The 24,617-nt window shown below is 43.1% G+C and overlaps 1 protein-coding gene across 1 annotated transcript in view; it reads left to right on the forward strand.

Moving 5' to 3' along the window:
• Positions 1-24,617, forward strand: part of FERMT3 (FERM domain containing kindlin 3) — a 110,435-nt gene that overhangs the window by 45,613 nt on the left and 40,205 nt on the right. Inside the window, exon 2 of the mRNA XM_077455772.1 lies at positions 17,979-18,157. Within this exon, the coding sequence (XP_077311898.1) occupies positions 17,998-18,157 (160 nt within the window). The 5' untranslated portion in view covers positions 17,979-17,997. The remainder of the gene's footprint in view (positions 1-17,978; positions 18,158-24,617) is intronic.

Raw genomic sequence — 24,617 nt, forward strand, 5'->3', positions numbered from 1 at the left:
ATCTTCTCATGCCCTTACCCATTCCTAAAAAGCCTTTAGTCCTCAAGTCCTCTCGTCCTCTCCCTACCTCTGCTTTGGTTTCTGAGGATAATCTAAAATACGAGGTTAGTCAAGTTTTGGATTCCCGGCTCCGTAAAGGCATTCTTCAATACCTCGTACTTTGGAAAGGGTTGGGTCCTGAGGAGAGGTCTTGGATCACTGCATCTGAGGTATTTGCTCCCTGTCTGTCTAGGAGGTTCCATCTGGAGTTTCCCTTTAAGCCTGGACCCAGGCGGGGGAGGGGGAGGCCTCGTAAGAGGGAGGGTACTGTCATGGTTATGCAGTGATCTTCCTGTGTTTGCTTACCTTCCCCCATGTCTTCAGACTAAGAAGCCAGCCACTTCCACCTGGTGGTTTTTATAACCTCTCCTCTAAGCATGGCTCCACCCCCAGGCCCTATTTGGAAGCCCTATATTAACCTGTGCACTGCAGGCCTCAGTGCTGATCAACCATTGTGTATTCTTTGTGTGTTAGCTTCCGCTTTCCTGCCGTGTGCTCTGCTACTGTTTTCTGTTACCGACTTTGGCGTGTCTTGACTATCCTTGTTTGCCTGTGATCCTGACCTTTTGGCGTGTACTCGACTATTCTTGTCTGCTTGTGGCCCCGACCTTGGCTTTGTCCCTCATCCCTATCCTCCTGTTGCCTACTGTGGGTGTGAGCTGGGGGACCCTGGGGGTCGCGACCTGGAGCCAGTTGCAGCCAAGTCCATCCTCACCACTGGAGGCTCTGGTGAACACCTGCTGGCTCTTAGACTCCGCGCCCCAGGGAATCTCACGCTCTATCCCCAGTAGGATCTGTCCCCCGTCTGCAGCAGTCAGCCGTAGGGTCCACAACCTTGCGGTGCACTCCTGATCCCTACGGCGTGCACCTGTCACCTCGCCTCAAGGTGACCTGACAGTATACCCTGATAAACCTGAAGAATTGATGCTGTTCAAAAGGTATATTGATGATATCCTTATATTCTGGAAAGGAGACACCAACAGCCTAGTCACTTTTCTGGAAACATTGAATCAAAACGACAGGAACATCAAACTGTCGTGGGTAGTCAGCAGTGAATCTATATCTTTCCTTGACTTAGAAATTATACAAGAGAATAATAGATTACGCACAAGGACGCACTTTAAAAATGTCGATAAGAACAGCTACCTGCCAGTTGGGAGCTGCCATTATCGTAACTGGCTGTGTAACATAACAAAAGGACAGCTTATGCGGCTACGCAGAAATTGCACATGGGTTGAAGAGTATCTTACACAAGCTGAAAAAATTGGCCAAAGATTTATGAGTAAAGGATATAAGGATGAAGAAATTAGGACAAAAATTATGGAAGTAAAACACATGGATCGAATAGATATGATTAGAGATAAACAAACTTCTAATCTAGAAGCTAATAAAGTACTGATTGTATTGAATTATAATGCCCAATATAGGAAGATTGAAAAGATCATTAAAAAACATTGGCACATTCTGTGCTCAGATGTGCATCTGAAGGATCTATTACCCCAATGCCCGAAATTTGTGTATAAGAGGGCCCCGACAATAAGAGATAAGATCGTTAGAAATGTTCCCGATCCACCATTTAATGGTGTGACTTTCTTTACGGGAAAAGGCTTCTTTCCTTGCAAACGTTGTTTTGCGTGTATGAAAACAAAACGCCTACCTGAGAAGAAATTTAAATTTATGTCCACAAGTACTGGGAATTCCTACGATATTAAAGATTTTATATGCTGTAACACGGAGGGAGCTGTGTATGTCCTACAATGTAGCTGTGGCCTACAATATGTAGGCCGCACTAAAAGACCTTTGAGAGTACGCATAAAGGAACATGTCAAAAACATTATTAATGGATTTGACATAGTGTGTCAGGACATTTCTACACACACCATAACAAGGATCCTACCCACCTTACATTCTGGGGTATTGAGCCCTACAAGAAGCATTGGAGAGGAGGGCATAAAGTTAGGACATTAAGCCAATTAGAATCAAAGTGGATTTTTACTTTAGACACTTTTGCACCTCAGGCGCTCAATATTGAGTTCGACCTCAACTGTTTTATTAGTGATTTTTAGATTATTCTGGTATTTATTGTAGTTTTATATTTTTACTATTTTTTAGGATTTTATATTGGAAGGGATATATGGGAACTTTGGACTTCTTTTCCGGTATCCCCCCACTAAATTGCATGTATACATGCCTGACTGTAGCCTTGTGTTATTATGATGCCTTTGATGACCGCAAAAAAACCCCTTAGGTTGCTTTATCTCTACACTATAAGAATTACGGATTTGGAGAATCTATCGGCCCCTGTCGCCTATGTTGAAGCGAGGCAATGTCAGGTTGTTGATGCCGTGCATACGACCACCTGGCAGTATTATAGGAATTTATTTGGATTCCTGATCAGTGTAGTATTACCATTATTTAGCTTGTTTTATTTTATGCTCCAGAATAAGATTGGCTTATTTTAAGATAGATATGATTGCGGCTCTGATATAGCCAGCATCTAATTGTATGGTCTTGATTTACTGTTATTTATGTGTTCTATTGTCTATGATTACCCGTAGGGCTGCGGGTATAGTCTATATCACCTTAATAGACACTCTGCCTTAGATATATATGCTTGTGGCTGTGTTTGCAGCTATTAGCTAAAGAATATACCATCATTTTAAATAATGCCCTTTGTTTTAGCTAAAGATTACACTATAATTTTAAGTAATGTCCCCCTTGTTTTAATTTTTTAATTTTATTTGTTTTAATATAAAATATTTTTTCTAAGATTTAAAAAATCACCTCTGTTGCTAAAGGTTATTAATTTGCAGTATAGAAGTGTTTTTTAGCCACTTTTTAACTAAGCTGGTCTAATGACACATGGCGTTCAGTCCAAAGGATTATTTCCAGTATGGGTTGTTAAAAACCTATAGGAAGAAAGTTATGGACTTAGCCCACAGCAGTGGATGTGACTATACCCACAATCAACGGGAAAATGGCCGCGAGCGTAGCCCTTAGTAATTAGTATGATTGTGGATAGGGGACTACAATAAAATTGCTGCCGGCAGCCACGTAGCTAATGATTATTATGATGTCCTTAAATGCCTATAAGAAAATGGCTGCGATGTTAGTTGCGATATGGGCTATAAGAAAATGGCCGTGGTGCGAGGTCTATGGTCACCATTACTAATAGGCGCTGCGGGCTACAAGAACATGGCCGCTAATTGTGGATATTATTTAAACGTCTGTTCGCCTCCTATACTCTATTCCCTGATGAAGTCACATGATCGATGACGATACGCGTAGGATTGGACTAGGAGGATACCGGAAGTGACGTCTGGGGTATGAACGAGGAGTTTGTTTGTTTTATGCTGTAACTTTGCTCAATAATTGTGTTACTAAATGTGAGTACCCAGGACTATGTCCTTTTCATAATAAAAGTTTGTCTGGCAGTACATACTTCACTATTGGAGCTCCTTTTTTCTTTTATGGATATGATCTATGGTTCATGGCTGAGTACCTAGAGGGGATTGCCTGTGGTGCCTGCACCAACCGAAAACAACATTCTAACTGCTGGAAATAATTGCTGTTTACCTTACAGCAGTGAGGTAAGGTAGCCACTGCACTCAGTGTGTGAACACCTGTTTTGAGGATTCACAAGACCACCGGTGGAATTATCCCCCGCTTTTATTCACGGAATTAGTCTGTTGTATGGCACAGTGTGGATTCACATATTGCATGGCTTGATATGGATTGCTTTTGACGTTAAAAATAGAGACACTCCAAAAATCCTTTACTGGACAGTTTTTTTTACCATTTTTCTTATTATTGTTTCACTGTATGCACTTTATGGATTGAGACACACCTTGGATTTTTATTGCAATTTTTATTTATTTTCATTGTTTGAATCCTATCTGTAATTTTAGTATTTATTTATTTTTCACTACTTGCACTTTATTTGGAATATTTTATTACCCTTATTTGGAATATTTAACCGTTCACATTACACTGGTTTGAATATTGTCTGATTGGCACTGATGCACTTTAAAAGGTGCACACTTGAAGAAATTGATTCTGAATAGTCACATATAGTTACTTTTGTATTTGCGTGGTATTATCTATTATTTATCATCATTTATCTATTTATTGAATTAATTTAGTATTTTTTGTGGAGCGCAACACCATTTTTCTATTCAAAATGACTTGCTGTTGAACAAACTGCGGTAATGTTCGCTGGGTAGCACTCTGGTGAGGAAACAAGGCAGCTGTTACTGCAGGTGTTGTAATTTGTACGATGCAGGAAATCCATTTTTAATTCGCAAATGTTCTACTGCAAGAACATGTAACCGCAGATGAACACAGTTTGGGTAAAAGAAAGTGAGTACAGAAAAAAAAATGCAGATCCCTAAACCTTCAGCTGATCTATAGAGGCAATAAAAACTCAAAATGAATTTGCTCTAAGCCCTTGTACACACGGTCGGACATTCCGACAACCAGATCCGTCGGTTTTTGTCCGACGGATTTTGTCCGAAACTGTTGCATACGCACAGTCGGACAAAGTTGTCAGAAAATCCGATCGTACTTAACGTGATGACGTTATTTTGTTAGGAAGGGACTACGTTCAGGCTGGTAGCCAATAGCTTTGGTCTAGGAATTTGATCTGAGCATGCGTAGCACTTTGTCCGATCGGAATTATCTACACATGATCGGACAAAATCCGATCGGATCATGTTGTCGGAAAATTTTATAGCCCAGCTGGAAAACGTGGTCCGTCAGATACTCCGATGGAAACAGTCCGATGGAGCCCACACACTGTCGGATTATCCAACAACACGGTCCTATTGGACATTGTCCATCGGAATGTCTGACCGTGTGTACAAGGGCTAACAGGGAAAATATTCTTTCCTGGCCCCCAAAGGCAATCAAACCCAGCTTTTTTTTTTAATACATTTTATCAAGGTGGCTAAATTCAGCTCTTGTTGGGGACATTTCCACATTTTTAGCCATTTCTCAAGGTTGAATAAATCAAATTCAGCCCTGGTTCACACTGAGCTGCGAGAATGAAGCCGTGCAAGTTCAGCTGAACTCGCACAATTTCACTCCTGCATGTCAGTCCCGATTTCAGCTGTGATTTCACAGAAATCTGTGCTAGTTTTCTGCACAGATGTCAATGGAAATTGCACCTCTAAATCACAAAAAGTAGTACAGAAACTACTTTTTGAAATCGGTACGGCGCCGCAAATGCAGCGTCACACCGATTAGGATGGTGCCATTGCCAGCAATTGCCATTGATTTCACATGCGATTTGACACGTCAAATCACATCTCAGATTGCACCAATGTGAACCAGGGCTAAGTTAACATTTCCTTTAAGCATAGGTTATCCTCTTTTTAGTCCCACAGTATTGCATTTTGTGATTTTTATATCCAAACAACAGAACAGCATATCCAGGTTGAACTTACTTACTAATGTTTTTATAGGGACAATGTTATGTCTGTAGAACCCTCCTAGATAGGTGCTAGGTTAGGTCCCAGATCGCAAGCAATTGTGCTGCTAGTCTTGTGCCAGGCTTCACAAGTTTGTTGAACAATTTCAGGGAGTCCGCATTGCATGACTCTAGATCAATTTTCTTTGCAAACATTCTGCAAGTCTGCTGCAAGTTCTGGTTCAGTTATGTTGTGCAATATAAATCAAAGAGTTACAAAAAAGCACCAACACAGGATGGAACTGTGGAAGCCTAAAGTAGCGCAGTGCCCCGTCCTAAACGTTAATTGATTGAATAGAGGAAGTTGAAAAAATTGACTTTCCAGGCACCAATCATAGAAAAATAAACAATAACTTTATTATTACAAATTAATACACAAAGATAAAAGACATTTAAAATACTGCAAACAAATTGCAATGGCAACTAAACCTCTCCAATATGGTTATTACGTGTCAAAACCGTGACATATGAGGCATGAATGGCTATAGTGGGTATAAATTCATAAGCTCTCGAAACATGTAGAGTTTATGAATTTATTTGAATGGTATTACCCACTATAGCCATTCATGCCTCATATGGCATGGTTTTGACACTCAATATCCATATTGGAGAGGTTTAGTTGCCATTGCAATTTGTTTGAAGTATTTTAAATGTCTTTTATCTTTGTGTATTAATTGTTAATAATAAAGTTATTGTTTATGTTGTGCAATAGTCATCCCATCAAAGGGGTCACTGTGGCTGAATTTGTATGCTGTGGACTTGCAGAGCTTTTGCTGTAGACTTACCGTTGCAACTTTGCTCTTGCTAGAGACTTACCAGTCATATTTGCTACAAATTGAAAAGCGTCAACTGGAACTTGTGCTTCAAGTGCTCTGTAAAGCCCCATACACATTATAAGTTTTTCTGTTGAGTTTTTCCTTCAGGTTTACCAAAACCATGTTGTGCAAGGGCCTGCCTGGTTGCATACAAATTTAAACTCCTAAGGTTTGACCTCATATTATATGGTTTTGGTAAATCTGAAGGAAAAACACAGCAGAAAAACTGATAGTGTGTATGGTGCTTTAGTTTACAACTTGCCAGTGAAAATGTGCAGCAAGTTAACAAACTTAAATCTAAACACTGCCACAAATTTCTGTCAAGTTATCCTTGCTATCTGGGGTGACTTTAGTTCAGGCTCACTGAACTCACAGTGGAGCTGCATTTGATTATTTTGGTATTTTCTGTGTTTCAGTCGCTGCAGGATTAACTCCCATTTGTCTGGAAATATTCTCGAAGGTAGTGGGCAGGGGAAGTTTAATTAGCAGCTGAACATGTATGCAGGCCTGACGAATCATAGGGAAGAGGTGCTCAGATGGCACCTGGGAGTGTGTATAAATACAGTATCTCACAAAAGTGAGTACACCTCTCACATTTTGTAAATATTTTAATATATCTTTTCATGTGACAACACTGAAGAAATTACACTTTGCTACAATGTAAAGTAGTAAGTGTAAATGTGTAAACTGCTGGCAAAAAAGTGTCAATATTTTGTATGGCCACAATTATTTTCCAGCACTGCCTTAACCTTCTTGGTCATGCAGTTCACCAGAGCTTCACATGTTGCCATTGGAGTCTCTCCCACTCCTCCATGACTACATCACGGAGCTAGTGGATATTAGAGACATTGCGCTCCTCCGCCTTCCATTTGAGGATGCCCCACAGATGCGCAATAGGGTTTAGGTCTGGAGACATGCTTGGTCAATCAATCATCATTCTTTACCCTCAGCTTTTTTAGCAAGGCAGTGGTCGTCTAGGAGGTGTGTTTGGGGCCGCTATCATGTCAGAATACTGCCCTGTGGCCCAGTCTCGGAAGGGAGGGGATAATGCTCTGCTTCAATATGTCAGAGTACATGTTGGCATCCATGGTTACCCAATGAACTGTAGCTCCCCAATGTTGGCAGCACTCATGCAGCCCCAGGCCATGACACTCCCACCACCATGCTTGACTGTAGGCAGGACACACTTGTCTTTGTACTCCTCACCTGGCTGCCACCACACACGCTTGACACCATCTGAACCAAATACGTTTATCTTGGCCTCATCAGACCACAGGACATGGTTCCAGTAATCCATGACCTTAGTCTGCTTGTCTTTAGCAAACTTTTTTCAGGCTTTCTTGCGCACCATCTTTAGAAGAGGCTTCCTTCTGGAATGACAGCCATGCAGACCAATTTGATGCAGTGTGCAGCATATGGCCTGAACACTGACAGGCTGACCCCCTATCCCTTCAACCTCTGCAGCAATTGCTGGCAGCACTCATACGTCTATTTCCCAAAGACAACCTCTGGATATGATGCTGAGCATGTGTACTCAACTTCTTTGGTCGACCATGGTGAGGCCTGTTCTGAGTGGAAACTGTCCTGTTAAACAGCTGTATGGTCTCGGCCACTGTGCTGCAGCTCAGTTTCAGGGTCTTGGCAAACTTCCTATAGCCTAGGCCATCTTTATGTATAGCAACAATATTTATTTTCAGATCCTTAGAGAGTTCTTTGTCATGAGGTGCAATGTTGAACTTCCAGTGACCAGTATGAGAGAGTGAGAATAATAACACCAAATTTAACACACCAGCGCTCCATTCACACCTGACACCTTGTAGCACTAGCTAATTGGGCCCAATTCAGACATTTTTTGTTCATTGAGGCCCCAATAGGCCTCAATTGGGCTAGCTGGAGGCCTTCTATGCTGAGAGTCTGCTGAAGATGACTGAGTGACTTTCATCTGTAGAACTAGTCTGGTATCATGGGGTGAGAGTGTCTGGAAGAGATTGGAAGGAGGCAACCAATTATCCAAGGACATTAGTGAGTACAGACTGGTATGAGAGATCCTAGAGACTTTGTGCTGCTACCATCCCTCTTATGCTGGCATCAGAACATTCAAAAGGGACATTGTGTCTGGTGTCCTGAAGAGCCATCTACTTAATTCTTAGTGAAAGGACTTTGCTTGGATTTTTGAGAGGAATAACAATCTCCTCAGGTTGCTGCTACAAAGTTCAGTCCATCATTTGATTGTGCAAGGACATAGCTCACAGTTCTAAAGGAGAATGTTTAGTGTCCTCAAATTACTACTAAAGGTTACTGGATTATCCTACAATTACCGGCTACCCATCCAAGTTCAAGTTTTCATTAAGGCATCCAAAAAAAGCATAACCCTACATTGGTTAATGAGTCTGAAGAGTGATGGGAATTGTGTGCCTCGCTGTATGGCAGTTATCAGGAAAAGAACACATTAAATGAGAGGATGACCTCACGCTGGGGGCTGTGGGTCCAACTTGATTACTTAAGCCAGGGCCCAGGGTTATAATATTGGGAAACCGAAGGTGGCTATAGCTGCAAAAATTATAAAGTGCCCAGGCTAGTCGGATGCAGGGTGTGGAGAGCACACAACCACCAAGGACTCCAATCTGGCATGGGAGTCATGTAAAATACTAGAATATTAACTACTTTTAATTGTTATGCTGCTAGCATTAGTAAGGTATATTATATTTACTTGTATTAAACTTTTTTCCTTTTTAGATTTCTTCAGTTGCTTCCTAGTTTCTGGCCGGGGCCTAAATTATGTCATACATCCCATTTTCATGAGTATTTTTTCTTTCATCTGGAGGAGTGTAGGAGGAGCTCAGCTAAGTACACTCTCATGTCTACATGCCTGTGCTAAGGACAGATGGATTCCAAGAAGTAAATGCTACATTAATCATCTGCCCTTACTCAAGATAGCCGTGGCATGAAATGCTAGGTGCGGGGGGGGGGGGGGGGGTGTTTTTCAAAGGGATTTCTCAATAAAATAAAGCATGGAGGCATGGATAGATATGTGAGTTTTCTGTGAATATAAAAAATAAATTAATGGCGTTTTTAGTATGTGGTGCTGACATTCGGTTTAAATTTGCTTTAAGCATGGTAATCCTGTTTGTTAGGAACTGCTCAAAGGGTTAAATCAATAATGAAATATCCATACAGAGTGATTCAAGCATAGTTGTTCTCTAGCATAAATTTTGGTAAAAGTCAGTTCACCTGCCAGTGTGATTTTGGTTGAGTGTATGCTAGTATCATATGTAACATAATTTAAGACAAATAGCCTAAACTCTTATTGTACAGTAGGTGAACGCGATATTGTGTCAATCTCGCCGCTTCTATCGGCGAGATTGACACCCTACGAGCTCCATCAGGGAGCCATCGGGAGGCATACCAGGCCCTTAGGTCCGGTAGGGATTTTAAGGGGAATCCCCTATGCCGAAAAAAACCGGCGTGGGGTCCCCCCCAAAATCAATACCAGACCCCTATCTGAGCCCGCAGCCCAGTCCTCCGGGACTGTGACATCGTAAGGGGACGGGTCACCATGTGACATCAACCGGGGACCCGCCCCTTGTCCCTATATAAGTCACCGCGCACCGCGTCCCTGGCATTGGGGCCGGAGAGAGCATCGAGTCAACATCTCCAGAAGAAGAAGAACGGAAGGCGGCGGCGACGGCAACAGAAGACCGGGCCACCGCTAGTAAAAGAGCTGGAAGAAGAAGCGGTGGCCCGGCAAGAAGAACCGAAGAGGGGGACAAGACACCCCCAAAGTCGGAAGAAGAGGGCGGCGACGAAGAAGAAAGCCGGGCTCCTCCGCTAGTAAAAGAGCTAGCAGAAGATAGCGGAGGAGTCCGGCGAGAAGACCCCGAAGACTGAAGACCCCCGGAGCTGTGCAATAAACTATTTTAACCCTTGTGTGTTGTTTTTTTTTACATTTTTTTCACAGGTGAATGGGTAGGGGTACATTGTACCCCATACTCATTCACATAGGGTGGGGGGCCGCTATCCCATATTCCGATAAGCCCCCCCGCCCACAGACCCCGACAACCAACGGCCAGGGTTGTCGGGAAGAGGCACTTGTCCTCATCAACATGGGGACAAGGTGCTTTGGGGTGGGGGGGCCGCGCAGCCCCCCTTCCCCAAGGCACCCCCCATGTTGAGGGCACGCGGCCTGGTACGGCTCAGGAGGGGGGGGGGTTGCTCGTCCCCACGCCCTTTCCTGACCAGCCAGGCTGCGTGCTCGGATAGGGGTCTGGTATGGATTTTGGGGGGGACCGCACTCCGTTTTTTTCGGCGTAGGGGATTTGCCTTAAAATCCCTACCGGACCTAAGGGCCTGGTGTGCCCCCGAGAAGGCATGCAGGCTTCATGAGTGAGGCGACATTATCGCCGCTCTCTCACTACTATAAGAAAATGAAATTTTCCTATTGCAGCCAACGCGAGAACCAGCGCCATGGGATCGCGCTGGTTAGAGAAGCCTGTCGCCGGGAACCAGCGCGACAGTATCGCGCTGGAAACACAATATCGGCGGCACCTACTGTATATGTGCTCAAGGGAAATGAAAGGGGTACTAAAGTCAAAATAAAAAATGACATACTGTATGTAAAGTAGTTTGTCACTAGCATTATAAACAACAGTTTTTGCTTTTCGGAGTTTCCTCTGTAACTTTTTTTTTTGTTTTTTTGCAAATATCTTTTTATTCATTTTTTAAGAACATAACGTATCTGCATCTTAACTTATGCCTATATGTTATGGTCGCTTCTTAATCATGAACAATGGTCATGTTCCAAAGAGGGATTTACCTTCATCTGAGTACTTAAATAAATTCCAATGAGTCCAGGTTTTCTGATATGTTTCGTGTCTGTCTGCTGCTGTCATGATCAGGTCCTCCATCTTGTTTATGTCTTCCACTTTTTTTAGCCACAATTCTATTGTCGGTGGGTGTTGTTGTTTGCACAGGAGGGGGATGCAGGACTTAGTTGCATTCACCAAGTGCCGCAGTATGGATTTTTTGTATGTTTTAACTGACATGTTGGAAACGTGTAGCAAGAAAAATGCTGGGTCATCTGGGATCACAAAATCAGTGAATTTTTGAGATATGTTCCGGACTGTAGTCCAAAATGATGTTAATCTAGAACACGTCCAAAATATGTGTAGAATTGTTCCTTTTGCTATACCACATCTCCAGCACTGCTCTGACGTATCTGGAAAAATAGTGTGTAATCTGCTGGGTGTAAATTACCATCTCATTAAGAGCTTGTAATTGGTTTCCTGTATCTTGGTACATAGTGAGGATTTGAGAGCTAATTTTATCATGTTTGTACTTGTGGTGCATTGGGTAACTTTTTTTTTTAGCCTGGTAATCCTGCTGTTATTTTTCAACTTCCTTTAACAGCCCAAGCTGTGCAGCATAAGTGGAAGTTAGAAGGGCGAGGCAAACCATTTAACAATGACAGTGGTGTTTACAATAGTCAGCCTTTATTTATGCAGAACCTTGATCCCGAAAGGGCAACAAATTATTGCCGTAACTACCTAAAAAACTGAAAATTGTATACTCACCTTGTAGTAATTTCTTTTCCTTTCCTGACGCATCTTCATGGCAGCACACACTGGGTTGTGACTCCGCCTCCACAACCTGACAGGATTGGTTAACTATAAAAATTGAAAGAGAGACACCCCGCTTCATTTTCTGTATCTATAATCTAAGAATGGGCGGGCTGCTGTGTGCTGTCATGAAGATGCGTCAGTATCAAGGAAAATTATGGAAAGGTGAGTATACAATTTTCTGTTTTCCTGATGCATTCATAGCAGCACACCCTGGGATATAACTCGCCAGTAGGGTGGGTGCAAGAAAATAATATTTATTCCTTATAATGCTGAAGAGTTGGCTCTAACAATGGTTCTACTAAAGTCTCCTGTAGTCAACTGAGCAGAGTCTACTCTATAGTGGGATATGAATGTATGCCTGGATGACCAGGTCGCTGCCTTGCAGAATGAAACAAGGTTTCCAGTGCCCTGGTTGAGTGAGCTTTAATGCCCTCAGGAACTGCAAGCTGACGGCTGGAATATGCCTTTTTGATGGACTTGACTAGCCAAGATGCGATAGTGCAAGAAGTTGCCGGTTGACCTTTAATGACCCCTGAGTTATTACCAGGAGAGTATCCGTCTTTCTAAAGGGCCGTCAAGTAACTGGTGATAACTGATTTTACATCCAACGCATGAGGTTCACCTTGATTATTAGTGAAAGATGGAAGGACGATGTCTTGATTATAATAAAATGAAGTTGCCACCTTGGGGATGAAATGGTCTGATGGTCTCAGTAGCACTCTGTCAGAATAAAAGACCAGGTAGGGTTCTGTTATCATCAGTGCTTGTATTTCAGAAACTCTCTTTGCTGATGTAATGGCAATGAGGAAGGTTAGTTTCAGAGTTAAGTCCCATAACGAGATTGACTTGGCCGGCTAAAAAAGAGGATTTGCCAGAGCATCGAGTACTAATGAGAAGGCACATGCCAGGAAAATAGTTTTTTTTAGGAGGTCTGATCTTCAGGCATGCTCTCATAAACTTCATTAGGAGGGGATGTAATGCCCACCTAATGCCTGTTTTAGCAGATAAGGTGGAAACCTGGACTTTCAGGGTACTTGAGCTTAACCCCTTATTAATACCTGATTGGAGGAACTCCAAAATTTGTGGAGGTTCTGGTGATACTGAATTCCAGTTTTTTTGTTGGGCCATAGAACAAAATCTTTCCCATATTTTATGTGGCGTTAGTGGTGTTTTTTTCTGGCCTGTAGAAGTGTTGATATCACCTCCTGAGAACATCCCTGCTATAGAAGTGTATTCCTTTAAACTTCCATGTCATCAAATGTAACTTCTCCGGAGCCGGATGCAGAAATTGACCCTGGGATAGGAGGTCTGATGTTACCGGGAGAGGCAGTGGTTGCTGCAAATTTAGTTGTAATAAGGTTGTGAACCAAGGCCTCCTTGGCCAGAAAGGAATTACTTCTATTACTGTAGCAGAGGATCTCCTGAGCCTGGACAGGAACCTTGCGATTAGGGGAGTTGGTGGAAATATGTAGCCTAGTTTGAAATTCCAAGGATGAATCAGGCAGTCTATTCCCTCAGCCGACAGGAAAGTTGCTCTTGATGGGAACCTTTGACATTTGGTGTTCACAGGTGTGGCTGCCAAGTTGATCTCTGGCATTTCCCAAGTCTCTGTCAGGAGAGAGAAGGCCCGATGGCTCAGAGACCATTCGTTGTTCGAGAGAAGTACTCTGCTCAGATAGTCGGCACACATGTTTTGCGCTGCTGGGATATACACTGCCCTCAGTTCTGTCAGATGTGTTTGTGCCCAATCCAAGATGGGGCGAATTTTTCTCCATTAGTGTGTGGCTCCTATGACCTCCTTGCTTCTGGACGTAAGCCACTGCAACTCTGTTGTCCATCCAAATCAGCACGTTCTTCCCCTTTGGGAATGGTGCAAATGCTATGAGAGCCTGAAAGGCAGCTCTGAGCTCCACTATATTTGATACCACACTGTGTGCTTGAAACTGCCATTGACCTTGACCTGCTTGATCTTGGTAATTAGCTCCCCATCCTGTCCTGACTGGCATCCGCCATGACTACATCCGGCTCTGGAGGGACTATAGGTCTGTGCCTCCTGAGGTTGTTCCAATGTGTCCACAATCGATTGCTTCACCCACCTGTGGATGGAAATTGTCTGAAGCATTGATGCTCCATCCCACTGCATTAGAAAAGAGTTTTGCAGCACTCTAATGTTCCATTAAGACCATTGAATCATGGGCAGAGTCGCAGACATGGATCCTAGAATGCTTATACAAACTTTGGCTGGCAAATGTCTTGCTGACATTAATATCTGTATCTTCTGAATTAGAGGCATCACTTTCTCTTGAGGGAACTGTCCCTTGTTCAGTTTGGTATTCAGTTCTGCCCATTTGATTGAGAAATGCAGAAATCTTTGAAAAGCAGGATGTATTGGGATATGTAGATAAGTGTCCAACAAATCTTCGGAGAGCATCCAATATTTTAAGTTCACTGATATCAGTATGGACTGGAGACTTTCCATCTTGAAGGCTTCTATTTTGATTTTTTTGTTGAGGTTCTTTAAATCCAATACTGGTTGTAATTCTCCTGTTTTCTTTTTTACTAGAAATATGGGGAATAGAATCCTCTTCCCCTTTGACATGCTGGTACTTCCTGGATAGCTCCCTTTTGTTTCAGCTCCATTACATACTTTAGTAGCATTCTTCTCTTGTCTGAGGAAGATGGATTTCTAGTTGGCTGAAAGTGTTTTCTGGGTAGTCTGAATATGAACCTTCACCTGTGACCGAACTTGATTGTGGAAAGAGTCCAGGAATCTTCAATGTGATCCGTCCCCATTTGTATGAACCTCTTAAGTCTGGTGCCCACCTGTACAGGATGGATGGGCTTCAAAAGGACTTCTGCTGCTCTCTGGATGGGCTGGTCTTGGATTTCTGCATTCTCAAAAAAGATGACTGTGTATTCCTCTGGTTTCTTTTACATTCTCTTCCTAGTGTATAGGACTTTGCCTCCCTGTACCTTTCTGGAAGAATGCGTCTATAAGAAGGACATTTTTTGAGTTTTTGGTCTTCTGTCGGAGGGAATCAAACCTGACTTGCCTCCTGTTACTTTGGAAATGGCTCCACTTTGGGACCGAAGAGAATAATCCCATCATATGGAATCTTGCATCAGTTTGTCTTTGATGCAGCATCCGCTACCCAAGGCTTTAGCCATAAGGCCCTTCTTGCCATCATCGAGGCTAACATCGCTCGGGCTAAGGACCTGATGATGTCCACTGAGGCCTCTGCTACAAAATCACCTGCCAACTTGAGCTCCTAGAGAGAGTTAATTATCTTCTCCTGGTCTGCTCCTTCCTGGAATGACTTTTCTATATTAGTGGTCCCTCCAGAGATAGCTCTGCCCACCGCTGCCATGGTGATTGCTAGCCTACAAGTTCCCCCCGCCGTGGAATATGCTTTTTTCAATTCTAGATCAATCTTACAGTCTAGCACGTCCTGAAAGGAAACTGTGTCCTCAATTGGCAGGGTGACATGTCTGGCAAGACACATTAAAAAAGCATCAACGACTGGAGTGTTAATTAAGGGGTTGACCTTAGGTTCTTTTAAGGGGTACATTTTCACTAGCCTGTTTATTAAGGCTAGACCTTTTATCAAATCTCTCCCATTTATCTTTAATAAGATCTTCTAATTCTTCAATGAAAGGAAAGGATTCTGTCTCTTTCTTTAAATTTGGGAAGTATTTTGCGAATCTCCCGGGGAGCTTCCTTAGCTTCCTCCCAACCTATAGCCTCTTTGACTGATTTTGCAAAGGGTTCAACATTAAAGCTTGCTAATTGCTAGATATTCATTTCAATGCCCCTGAGACCACCAAATGGTGGTTCTCTCCATAGAAACTCCTTTAGAGACTAAACAGGAGGGACTTCCAAACAGGAGAGGCTTGAACCTGCTGGGGCTAGTGTGGTAAGAAGGATGTCAGGCCGCTACGCATGCTTGTTTGCCCCTCTCTGTCAGCACTGGGGTCACATTAGCTAAACAAGGGAGAGAACCAGTGCAATACTAGTCAGTATCAGCTTGCAAAGGTGTATTGGAAGAATAAATCACATTGGGTGACCTACAGTGCCTTGAAAAAGTATTCATACCCCTTACAATTTTCCACATTTTGTCATGTTGTAACCAAAAACGTATATGTATTTTATTGGGATATTATGTGATTTACCAACACAAAGTGGCACATATTTGTAAAGTGGAAGGAAAATGATAAATGGTTTTCAAAATTTTGTCTCTACCAGCTTTGGACACACAGAGAGTGAAACTTTTGCCCATTCTTCTTTGCAAAATAGCTCAAGCTCTGTGAGATTGGATGGAGAGCATCCATGAACAGTAATTTTCACATCTTGCCACAGATTCTCAGTTGGATTTAGGTCTGGACTTTGGGTGGGCCATTCTAAAACATGAAAATGCTTTGATCTAAACCATTCCATTGTTGCTCTGGCTGTATGTTTAGGTTTGTTGTCTTTCTGGGGCGGAAGGGGGACCTCTGCCCCAGTCTCAAGTCTTTTGCAGACTCTAACACGTTTTCTTCTAAGATTGCCCTGTATTTAGCTCCATCCATCTTCCCATCAACTCTGAGCATCTTTCCAGTCCCTGCTGCAGAAAAGCATCCCTCCTGATGCTGCCACCAACATGTTTCATGGTGGGAATGGTGTGTTCAGGGTGATGTGCAGTGTAAGTTTTCTGTCACATATGCTTTCCACCACACATTGCTTTTAGGCCAAAAAGTTACATTAGGCCAGAGCACCTTCTTCCACATATTTGCTGTGTCCCCCACATGGCTTCTCACAAACTGCAAATAGGACTTCTTATGGCTTTCTTTCAACAATGGCTTTCTTCTTACCACTCTTCCATAAAGGCCAGATTTGTGGAGTGCACAACTAGTTGTCCTGTGGACAGATTCTCCCACCTGAACTGTGGATCTCTGCAGCTCCTCCAGAGTTACCATGGGCCTCTTGGCTGCTTCTCTGATTAATTTTCTCCTTGCCGGCCTGTCAGTTTAGGTGGATGGCCATGTCTTGGTAGGTTTGCATACTATTTCCATTTTGAAATGATGGATTGTACAGTGCTCCGTGAGATGTTCAAAGGTTGGGATATTTTTTCATAACCTAACCCTGTTATAAACTTCTCCAGAACTTTATTCCCGAACTGTCTGGTCTGTTCTTTGGCCTTCGTGAGCTGTTTGTTCACTAAGGTTCTTTAACAAACCTCTGAGGCCTTCACAGAACAGCTGCATTTATACTAAGATTACATTACACACAGGTGGAATCAATTTACTAATTAGGTGACTTCTGAAGGCAATTGGTTCCACTAGATTTTAATTAGGGGTATCAGAGTAAAGGGGGCTGAATACAAATGCACACCATGCTTTTTAGATATTTATTTGTAAAAAATGTTGAAAACCATTTATCATTTTCCTTCCACTTCACAATTATGTGCCACTTTTTGTTGGTCTATCACATAAAATTCCAATAAAATACATTTACGTTTTTGGTTGTAAGCTGACAAAATGTGGAACATTTCAATGAATATCTTTTCAAGGCACTGTACATGCCTGATATTACTGCGTTATGTAAAACTATTTTTGTTTTGTTTTTTACATTTTAGAATGGGGTGTCTCGAGATTGTGCATCATTTTAAAGTGTGCCTTGACTGAAAAAAGGTTGAGAATCCCTGGTCTATTGTATCTGATTGGATGAAGCTGCTGTTTGGCCAACAATCCTTCAATTTTTCAATTAAGGGATGTTGGGCAGGGTGGCGGACCCACCCACTTAGAGAATTTCAGACAGTTTATCAGGAACTGCCCGATATTTGTACAGTGTATGAGCAGCTCAACACTACCCTCTCCAGAAAGTGCTGCTGTCCAAGGGTGTCTCTGTTTCTCCTCCTCCATCCCAAGACAAGACGTTTGACTGGTTGGATCACCAGGTGAAAATAAGGGAAAGATAAAGGAAAGAAAAACTAAAAAAAAAAATGATTGTAGCCATGACATCTAAGACTTGGTAAACTGCAATATATTACATTTTTGTTGTAGGTTTAGATACACTTGAAGAATGGCTGGAATTAAGACATCAAGTGGAGAATATATAGATTCCTCTTGGGAGCTGAAGGTCCATATTGGGGAACTAGGAGAAAATGCTGAGCCAGTGACACTTCGTGTGACTGGGGAAACACACATTGGAGGCGTCATGTTACAAGTGGTGGAAAAAACAGGTAATGAAAAACATTTTTTTAAATTTCAAATTTATTTTTATCACTGTTATCTAAAAATAGGATATATCCTTTAAATGTTCCTTGTAAATTAATCAGCTCATCCCAGGCCTGCTATGTGGTGGTGTACTTCCTCCTATTCCTGTCAGTGCCTGACAGTTTAGGCACCAAAATAACATAGAATACAAAAGAGGAAGCAGTTTTTTTCCTTTTTGTTTTGCACAAAGGCAGAGAATGCAGCAGAAGCTGAACAGAGAGTGGACAGTATGTCTCCGTACAGGAAACTATTGTCAGGCAAGCCATGGCATGGAGGTCATTTTCTTTAGAGCAATAATTTGTAAACATACTTATATCTGGTTGTATAGGACAATCCTTTTATTATATACTGTCACTAAAAATGTTCATAAAGTATAACTTTAATTAAAAAAGGGTCAGAGTTAATATAATACAATTTCATAGTTGCCAACTGTCCCGAATTTCCCAGGACATTCCCGGGATTAGGACATTTGTCCTGAATTAATTTTGTCCCGGGAAATGTCCCGGGAAATTTGGTTTGTCCCGGGAAATTGAATTTCCCGTTTTTTTGCCGCCGGCCGCTAGAGGTTTTTTGCCGCCATTTTTAAGAAGACCAGAAGTTGGTCTACACCTGTGGCGCTGCCCACCCCCGCTGCTAGTGTGTGTTTGTGTCAGTGTAAAGGGCGGTGGGCGGCGCCACAGTTAAATGTCTGTGCGTGGCAACGGTGGCATGTCGGGGGCCAGTCTGTCAATGTGGATGTCGGGGCGGGGGCCAGTCGGATGTCGAGGGCCAGTGACAGTCATGGTATGTGGATGTCAGGGGCCAGTCTGTGAATGTGGAGGCCAGTCTGTGGATGTCGGGGGCCAGTCTGTGGATGTCGGGGGCCAGTCTGTGAATGTGGGGGCCAGTCTGTGAATGTGGGGGCCAGTGGTATGTCGGGGGCCAGTCTGTGGATGTCGGGGGCCAGTCTGTGGATGTCGGGGGCCAGTCTGTGAATGTCGGGGGCCAGTCTGTGAATGTCGGGGGCCAGTCTGTGGATGTCGGGGGCCAGTCTGTGGATGTCGGGGGCCAGTTGTATGTCGGGGGCCAGTCTGTGGATGTCGGGGGCCGGTCTGTGGAGTATGTGGGGGCAGGTCTGTGCAGGATGTGGGGGGGGGGGCGGTCTGTGGATGTCAGAGGGGCACCAGATGTAAGGAGGGGCTCCGCTGATGGACACAGATGTAAGGAAGGTACCTCTGATGGGGCACCTGATTTAAGGACAGACTCCGCTTGGGACATCTGATGGCATCTGGTGGCAGGCAACGTGGCTAGTGACACGCTCATGGCTCCCACTGATTCTGCATTATGGTGAGTTGAATGATTTCATTTTATATTACAATGTAATAATAGAAATAATGCGCTTCAATCATCCTGACACCATAACAATCATGGCGCCGGGATGATCGAAGCGCCAACACCAGGTATTTGGAGTATCTTTATCTGCTGATTGTCAAACTCTGGAAAACACATATTGCTATTGTGGTGTAGGATCGGGGGGCTGCTGTCCCTCCTTTCCCTCTCCCCCCCCTTTCCCTCTCTCCATCCCCCTCCTTTCCCTCTCCATCCCGCATTCATCTCAGACTCTAACCACACCCATTTGAGCCACGCCCATGTAAGCCACGCCCACTATTTTACGTAAACCACGCCCATTTCTGGCAGCGGCGCGCCACATTTTTACCTTTTCCTATGCTACACCTATAAACGCATGCCCCGCCCCCTAATTATACCACGACTCCGCCTGCTGCCAAAAAAGTGTCCCGAATTTTTTTTTTACAATGTTGGCAACTATGCAATTTAAATGTCTGCCCCTTTTCTTATATTGTAATTCAATAAGACTCTACAGTAGACTTAATGTAACAGTTATATCTGCTGGAACCTATTACTCCAGTTTCTCAGTTAATTATACCAACATGATCTGATAGAAAATCTAAAAAGTAATGAAAATGTTGCTGATCACAGTTGGAAGAAAAAGTACAGAATTCAATAATACGTGTCTTTTATTGCCACCTTGATGTGTTTTGGTACAATTTTTCCAGATTTTTTTGCCACTTTCAAGGTATGATTTAAAACACATGTAACCATGGTGTTGCAGCTAGTAACAAACAATCCGCCAAATCACCCCACTGCCAGACGTCATACATCCTTTCCAGAGACAAGTTTGAATAAAGTTAGAGCCAGAAGCTAGAATGTGCATATAGGATTTAGTATTAGTTTCCTCCTGCATCTCTATGCACACTGTTGCTCCTCCTGCCACTCTACCCCCGCGGAGTATTCCATCTAAGCGTTCCCTTACCATCCAACCATGTGGTGGCAGAGACATCACTAATGGCCACGTAAAATCAATATTCTTACATAGCTTTTACCCCCTTCCCATAACTTGTATACTCCTGTACACTTGGTTCCTCCTGCACAAACTTGGAGTTACTGTATTGAAATATGACGCATCCTCTTCTATTGAATAGTAGGGGCCCACTCTGAATAAGCCTCTCTCCTATGGCTCTTGTTGCTCGCTGCCACTAGGCCCAAGGCCTGCAGAACCTCTCCCCAGAAGCCCAGTGGGTTAAAAGCATATCTTCTAGGAAATATGAACTACTGTTCCCAGCCAGCCCAACTTGTAAATCATAAGCCCACAGGCTACATCAACTTGACACAGATCCCCACAATCTCTATTCTAATTCAGGACTCCCCATCATCCACCATGTGTATTGATGAAGACTCCACTAGCAACCGTGTACTAGCAGAGTTCCCTTCACAGACTCCTTGGCACTTCCAACCCTTGGCACCTCCAGCCCCATTGTGGTAACACTCACGACCTTCCAACAGCCATGAGTCCTTAATGAGGAACTTTGACTGGATCATGCGTATCGCCAGCTTCACCTGCCCTTCTGCTCCAGGAGTTCCCTGCCATCCGACGGTGTGGTGGCAGAGACATTGTCAATGACCGTGTGGAGGCAATGTTCCCTCACAGCTCTCCCTGGGCCTCTCCTGCGATCGGCGCCCCCCCCCCCCCCAGATGGGAATGACCTCCTGCGACTAACATGCCATTCCTCACTTCACTCAGCCAACTTTTCCCTCCTGTGGAGAATCACTTTAGCTTATATATGAGGCCTGCTCCCTGGCAATCTCGATGGGGATTGGTCATGGCTCACACACAAGCTGCCTGCCACTTCAGTTCTAGGCCCAGCCCCTTTTCCAGAACCTTCTCGCCAGAAACAGGGGAGGCGCCTCAGAGCTAGAGCACAGGTGGTAACAGCTACTCTAACAACTCCCAGTCCCCAGATCAAAACAGACAGGCCTAGCTTGCAGCATAGGCCTGCCTAAATTTGCCTGTGCTGGAATAACCTAGTACAAATACCTTACTAGCACCTACCTACTGGTAGATGGTGCTACACACACACAGAAGAATGCACAAAGTCACATAAAATGCACCCCGATTTGTCAAACTATGCAATAGAATGCATGTGTTTAACATGCATGTCACCCTTACCCCTAAAGCAGCCGGTCAGGCACCATAGCTAGCCTCTGTGTTCTTCACATATAGCAGCCCCCTTTCCCATAAGGCAAGCCAGCCTACCGGTGCTCGGTTGCCCCAAGGTCTTATACACAATAATGTAGTGCCTGGCTACCACACTGGAGGAGGTGTATAATGAGTACAGCAAACAAGTACTTGTGGTTGGCAGACAGGCAGAGTGGTCAGTGACAGTCTGGGTTCAGGGTAAGCTGAGATCTGAGAGCAGTCGAAATCCAATCCAAGGTCATCAACAAGGGAATCCAAACTAGCAGGCACAGAAACAGGGCAGACAAAGAATGTGAAACAATATCACAAGCTTGAGACTGCAGGCTTGGCTAGCTTAAATCAGGTTTGGTCTCCACCCAGAGACTGGCTACATCAATCACCTTGCAGGTGGACAGACAGGGAGAATGTATCACAGCCAAAACCAGGATGCTGGATTGAGACCAGCAGCTATCAAGGAGCAGGATCCCTACATGCTCCTAACTATGCAATATTGTGTTTGGAGCATTAACTCTCTATCATACCTCACAAAAGACTTAAGTTGCCGTGAAAAAGTTTAATTTTCTGTTTTTTGGTCAACACAAAATCAAGCAAGGTTCTTTTGGGTTTGCTCAAATTATGATAAACCTTTCCCAAAGCTCCTACTTGCCCTCAATAATTAAACTTACACAGTATATAAACATAAATAAAGGAAATACAGTATAAAAAGCTAGTCTTTTAAGTCTTTAGTCTTCTTTAAAAGGAGAGTTATAACCTGTCAAAGTCATGTAACAACCCCCCCCCCCCCTCCACCCGCAATCAAAGAAATCACTCTATGTTGTGTTTTTTTTTTTTTTTTTATTGTGTTTTATTAATATTTTTAACACAAGGGATACATTAGGAACATAATGCATAGAATATTCAGTATAAATGTACCAGTCTATCATCAACTGCATTTTTGACAATAAAACAAGTCAATTATATTTTGCAGATTATTGTAATAGGTTAATCTTTACCTAATTCCTGAACTATCGGGAATATTTAACAGTTCTAAAATAAACAAACTTAGACAGCTAAGCACTTGCACATGTAATGATGTACATTAGGAGCTTGGAGGTATAATTCTCATATCTCAGGTACCGCATAAAGGCAGGGTTTCTGAGCTTCATTATAGCCCAGTAGACTCACTACATTGCCCACATTTCGTGATTCCAACTAACAGATCAGGGAGTTCACAAGTATCTGAGAGTTCCGTCCACTGGCCCCATATTTTCTCAAATTTTACTAGAACATCCCCTGGCTTCATATGTTAGTTTTTAAGTTGATGATACCTGATTAATCAAGGTCTTCCACTGATTGAGGGATATTGGTGTGGAATATATCCATTGCAACACAACCGTTTTCCTGGTGTAAAATAATAAGAAGCATAGGAATTGTTTTTGATATGAGCTTAACTCCACATCCTCGAGTACCGCTAAGGTGTACACACAACTAAACTTTCCGGCAGAAAAGGTCCTACGTAATCATTCCGTCAGATATTACGATTGTGTGTGGGCTTCATCTGACTTTTTTCTTCAAAAATTCAGACGGACCTAGAAATAGAACATGTTTCGAATCTGTCCGACGGAATCAATTTCTATTGGGAAAACCATTCCTCTGTATGCTGGTCCGACGGACCAAATACAACGCAAGGGCAGCTACTGGCCATTGTACTTCCTTTTCTTGTCCCGTCGTACGTCATCAAGTTCAAAACTAACGGACTTCGGTCCATTCATGTGTGGGCAAGTCTGTTCATTCGGTAGTCCGTCGGAACTCCGGCGAAATTCCATCGGAACTCCATCGGGAAGACCGTCAGACCTTTTCTGCTGGAAAGTCCGGTCATGTGTATGCGGCATAATATACACCATTTTGGACTACAAACATTGGGTAGATTAAAATGAGTAGCGATAAAGTGGGTTACTTGCGACCAGAATGGTCGTATGGTTTCGCAGTTCCAGAGCATGTGAAGTAAATCACCCATGTCCTTATGACATTTGTGACATATTGAACTGTTCTTTTTATGCATTCAGAAGAGTCTTAATGGACTATAATAAATTCTATGAAAGATACGTAGCTGTATCATCCTGTCCCTAGCAGAGATTGTGGTGACAAAATACGTATTAAAAAGCTCTTCCCAGTTTTCATCAGAGAGATCTGGGATGTCCACTATCCAGTGGTTTTTCAGAGTTTGTAATCTGATGGATTTATGCTGTCATAAAATCTTATAATAAGAGGAGATTAGACCTGTGTGTTCTGGATGTAGTAGAGCCTTTTCTAAGGTACAGTTTTGAAATTATACGCCCCTAAGTTCCAGTTGGGTCAGGGCCGCATGTTTTAATTGAAGATATCTAAAAATCCATGTATTAGAAACCCTGAATTCCTGCTGTAATACTAGAAAAGACTTAAATTGGCCTTGGTCATATAGTTGATGTATATATTTTATCCCCTTTGATGCTCAAAGGCAGGCATCAGGGGGATCATGAAAATTAGGAAATGTAGGGTTAAGCCATATAGGGTGATTAGGGAAGATGGGGTCTGGGTCATTGGGAACCAAACATAGACAGTGTCCGTATATTTTAAGAGAGACTTTTAGCATCTCTGTACCCTCTACAACCTGAACCGTTTTTCGATATATTAAGTTAGTCAGAGTTTCATAGGAGGAAAGCAATGCCACCTCTGCCGCTGTAGCGACATTATGTAACTGTGGAAAAAGCCACCAGTGTATATAGACCAGTTGTGATGTATAGTATTATAGTCTTATATTTGGCAGAGCTAGTCCACCCTGAGACATAGGTAATTGCAATGTTGCCAGGTCTATTCTAGGGTTTTTGGGGAACCACAGAAATGTTGTCAGAAGAGAATAAATTTCCTGAAAA

The sequence above is a fragment of the Lithobates pipiens genome, unplaced genomic scaffold (assembly GCF_037356315.1).
Source record: "Lithobates pipiens isolate NorthernLeopardFrog02 unplaced genomic scaffold, aLitPip1_a1.2 Scaffold_10, whole genome shotgun sequence".
Taxonomy (NCBI): Eukaryota; Metazoa; Chordata; class Amphibia; order Anura; family Ranidae; genus Lithobates; species Lithobates pipiens.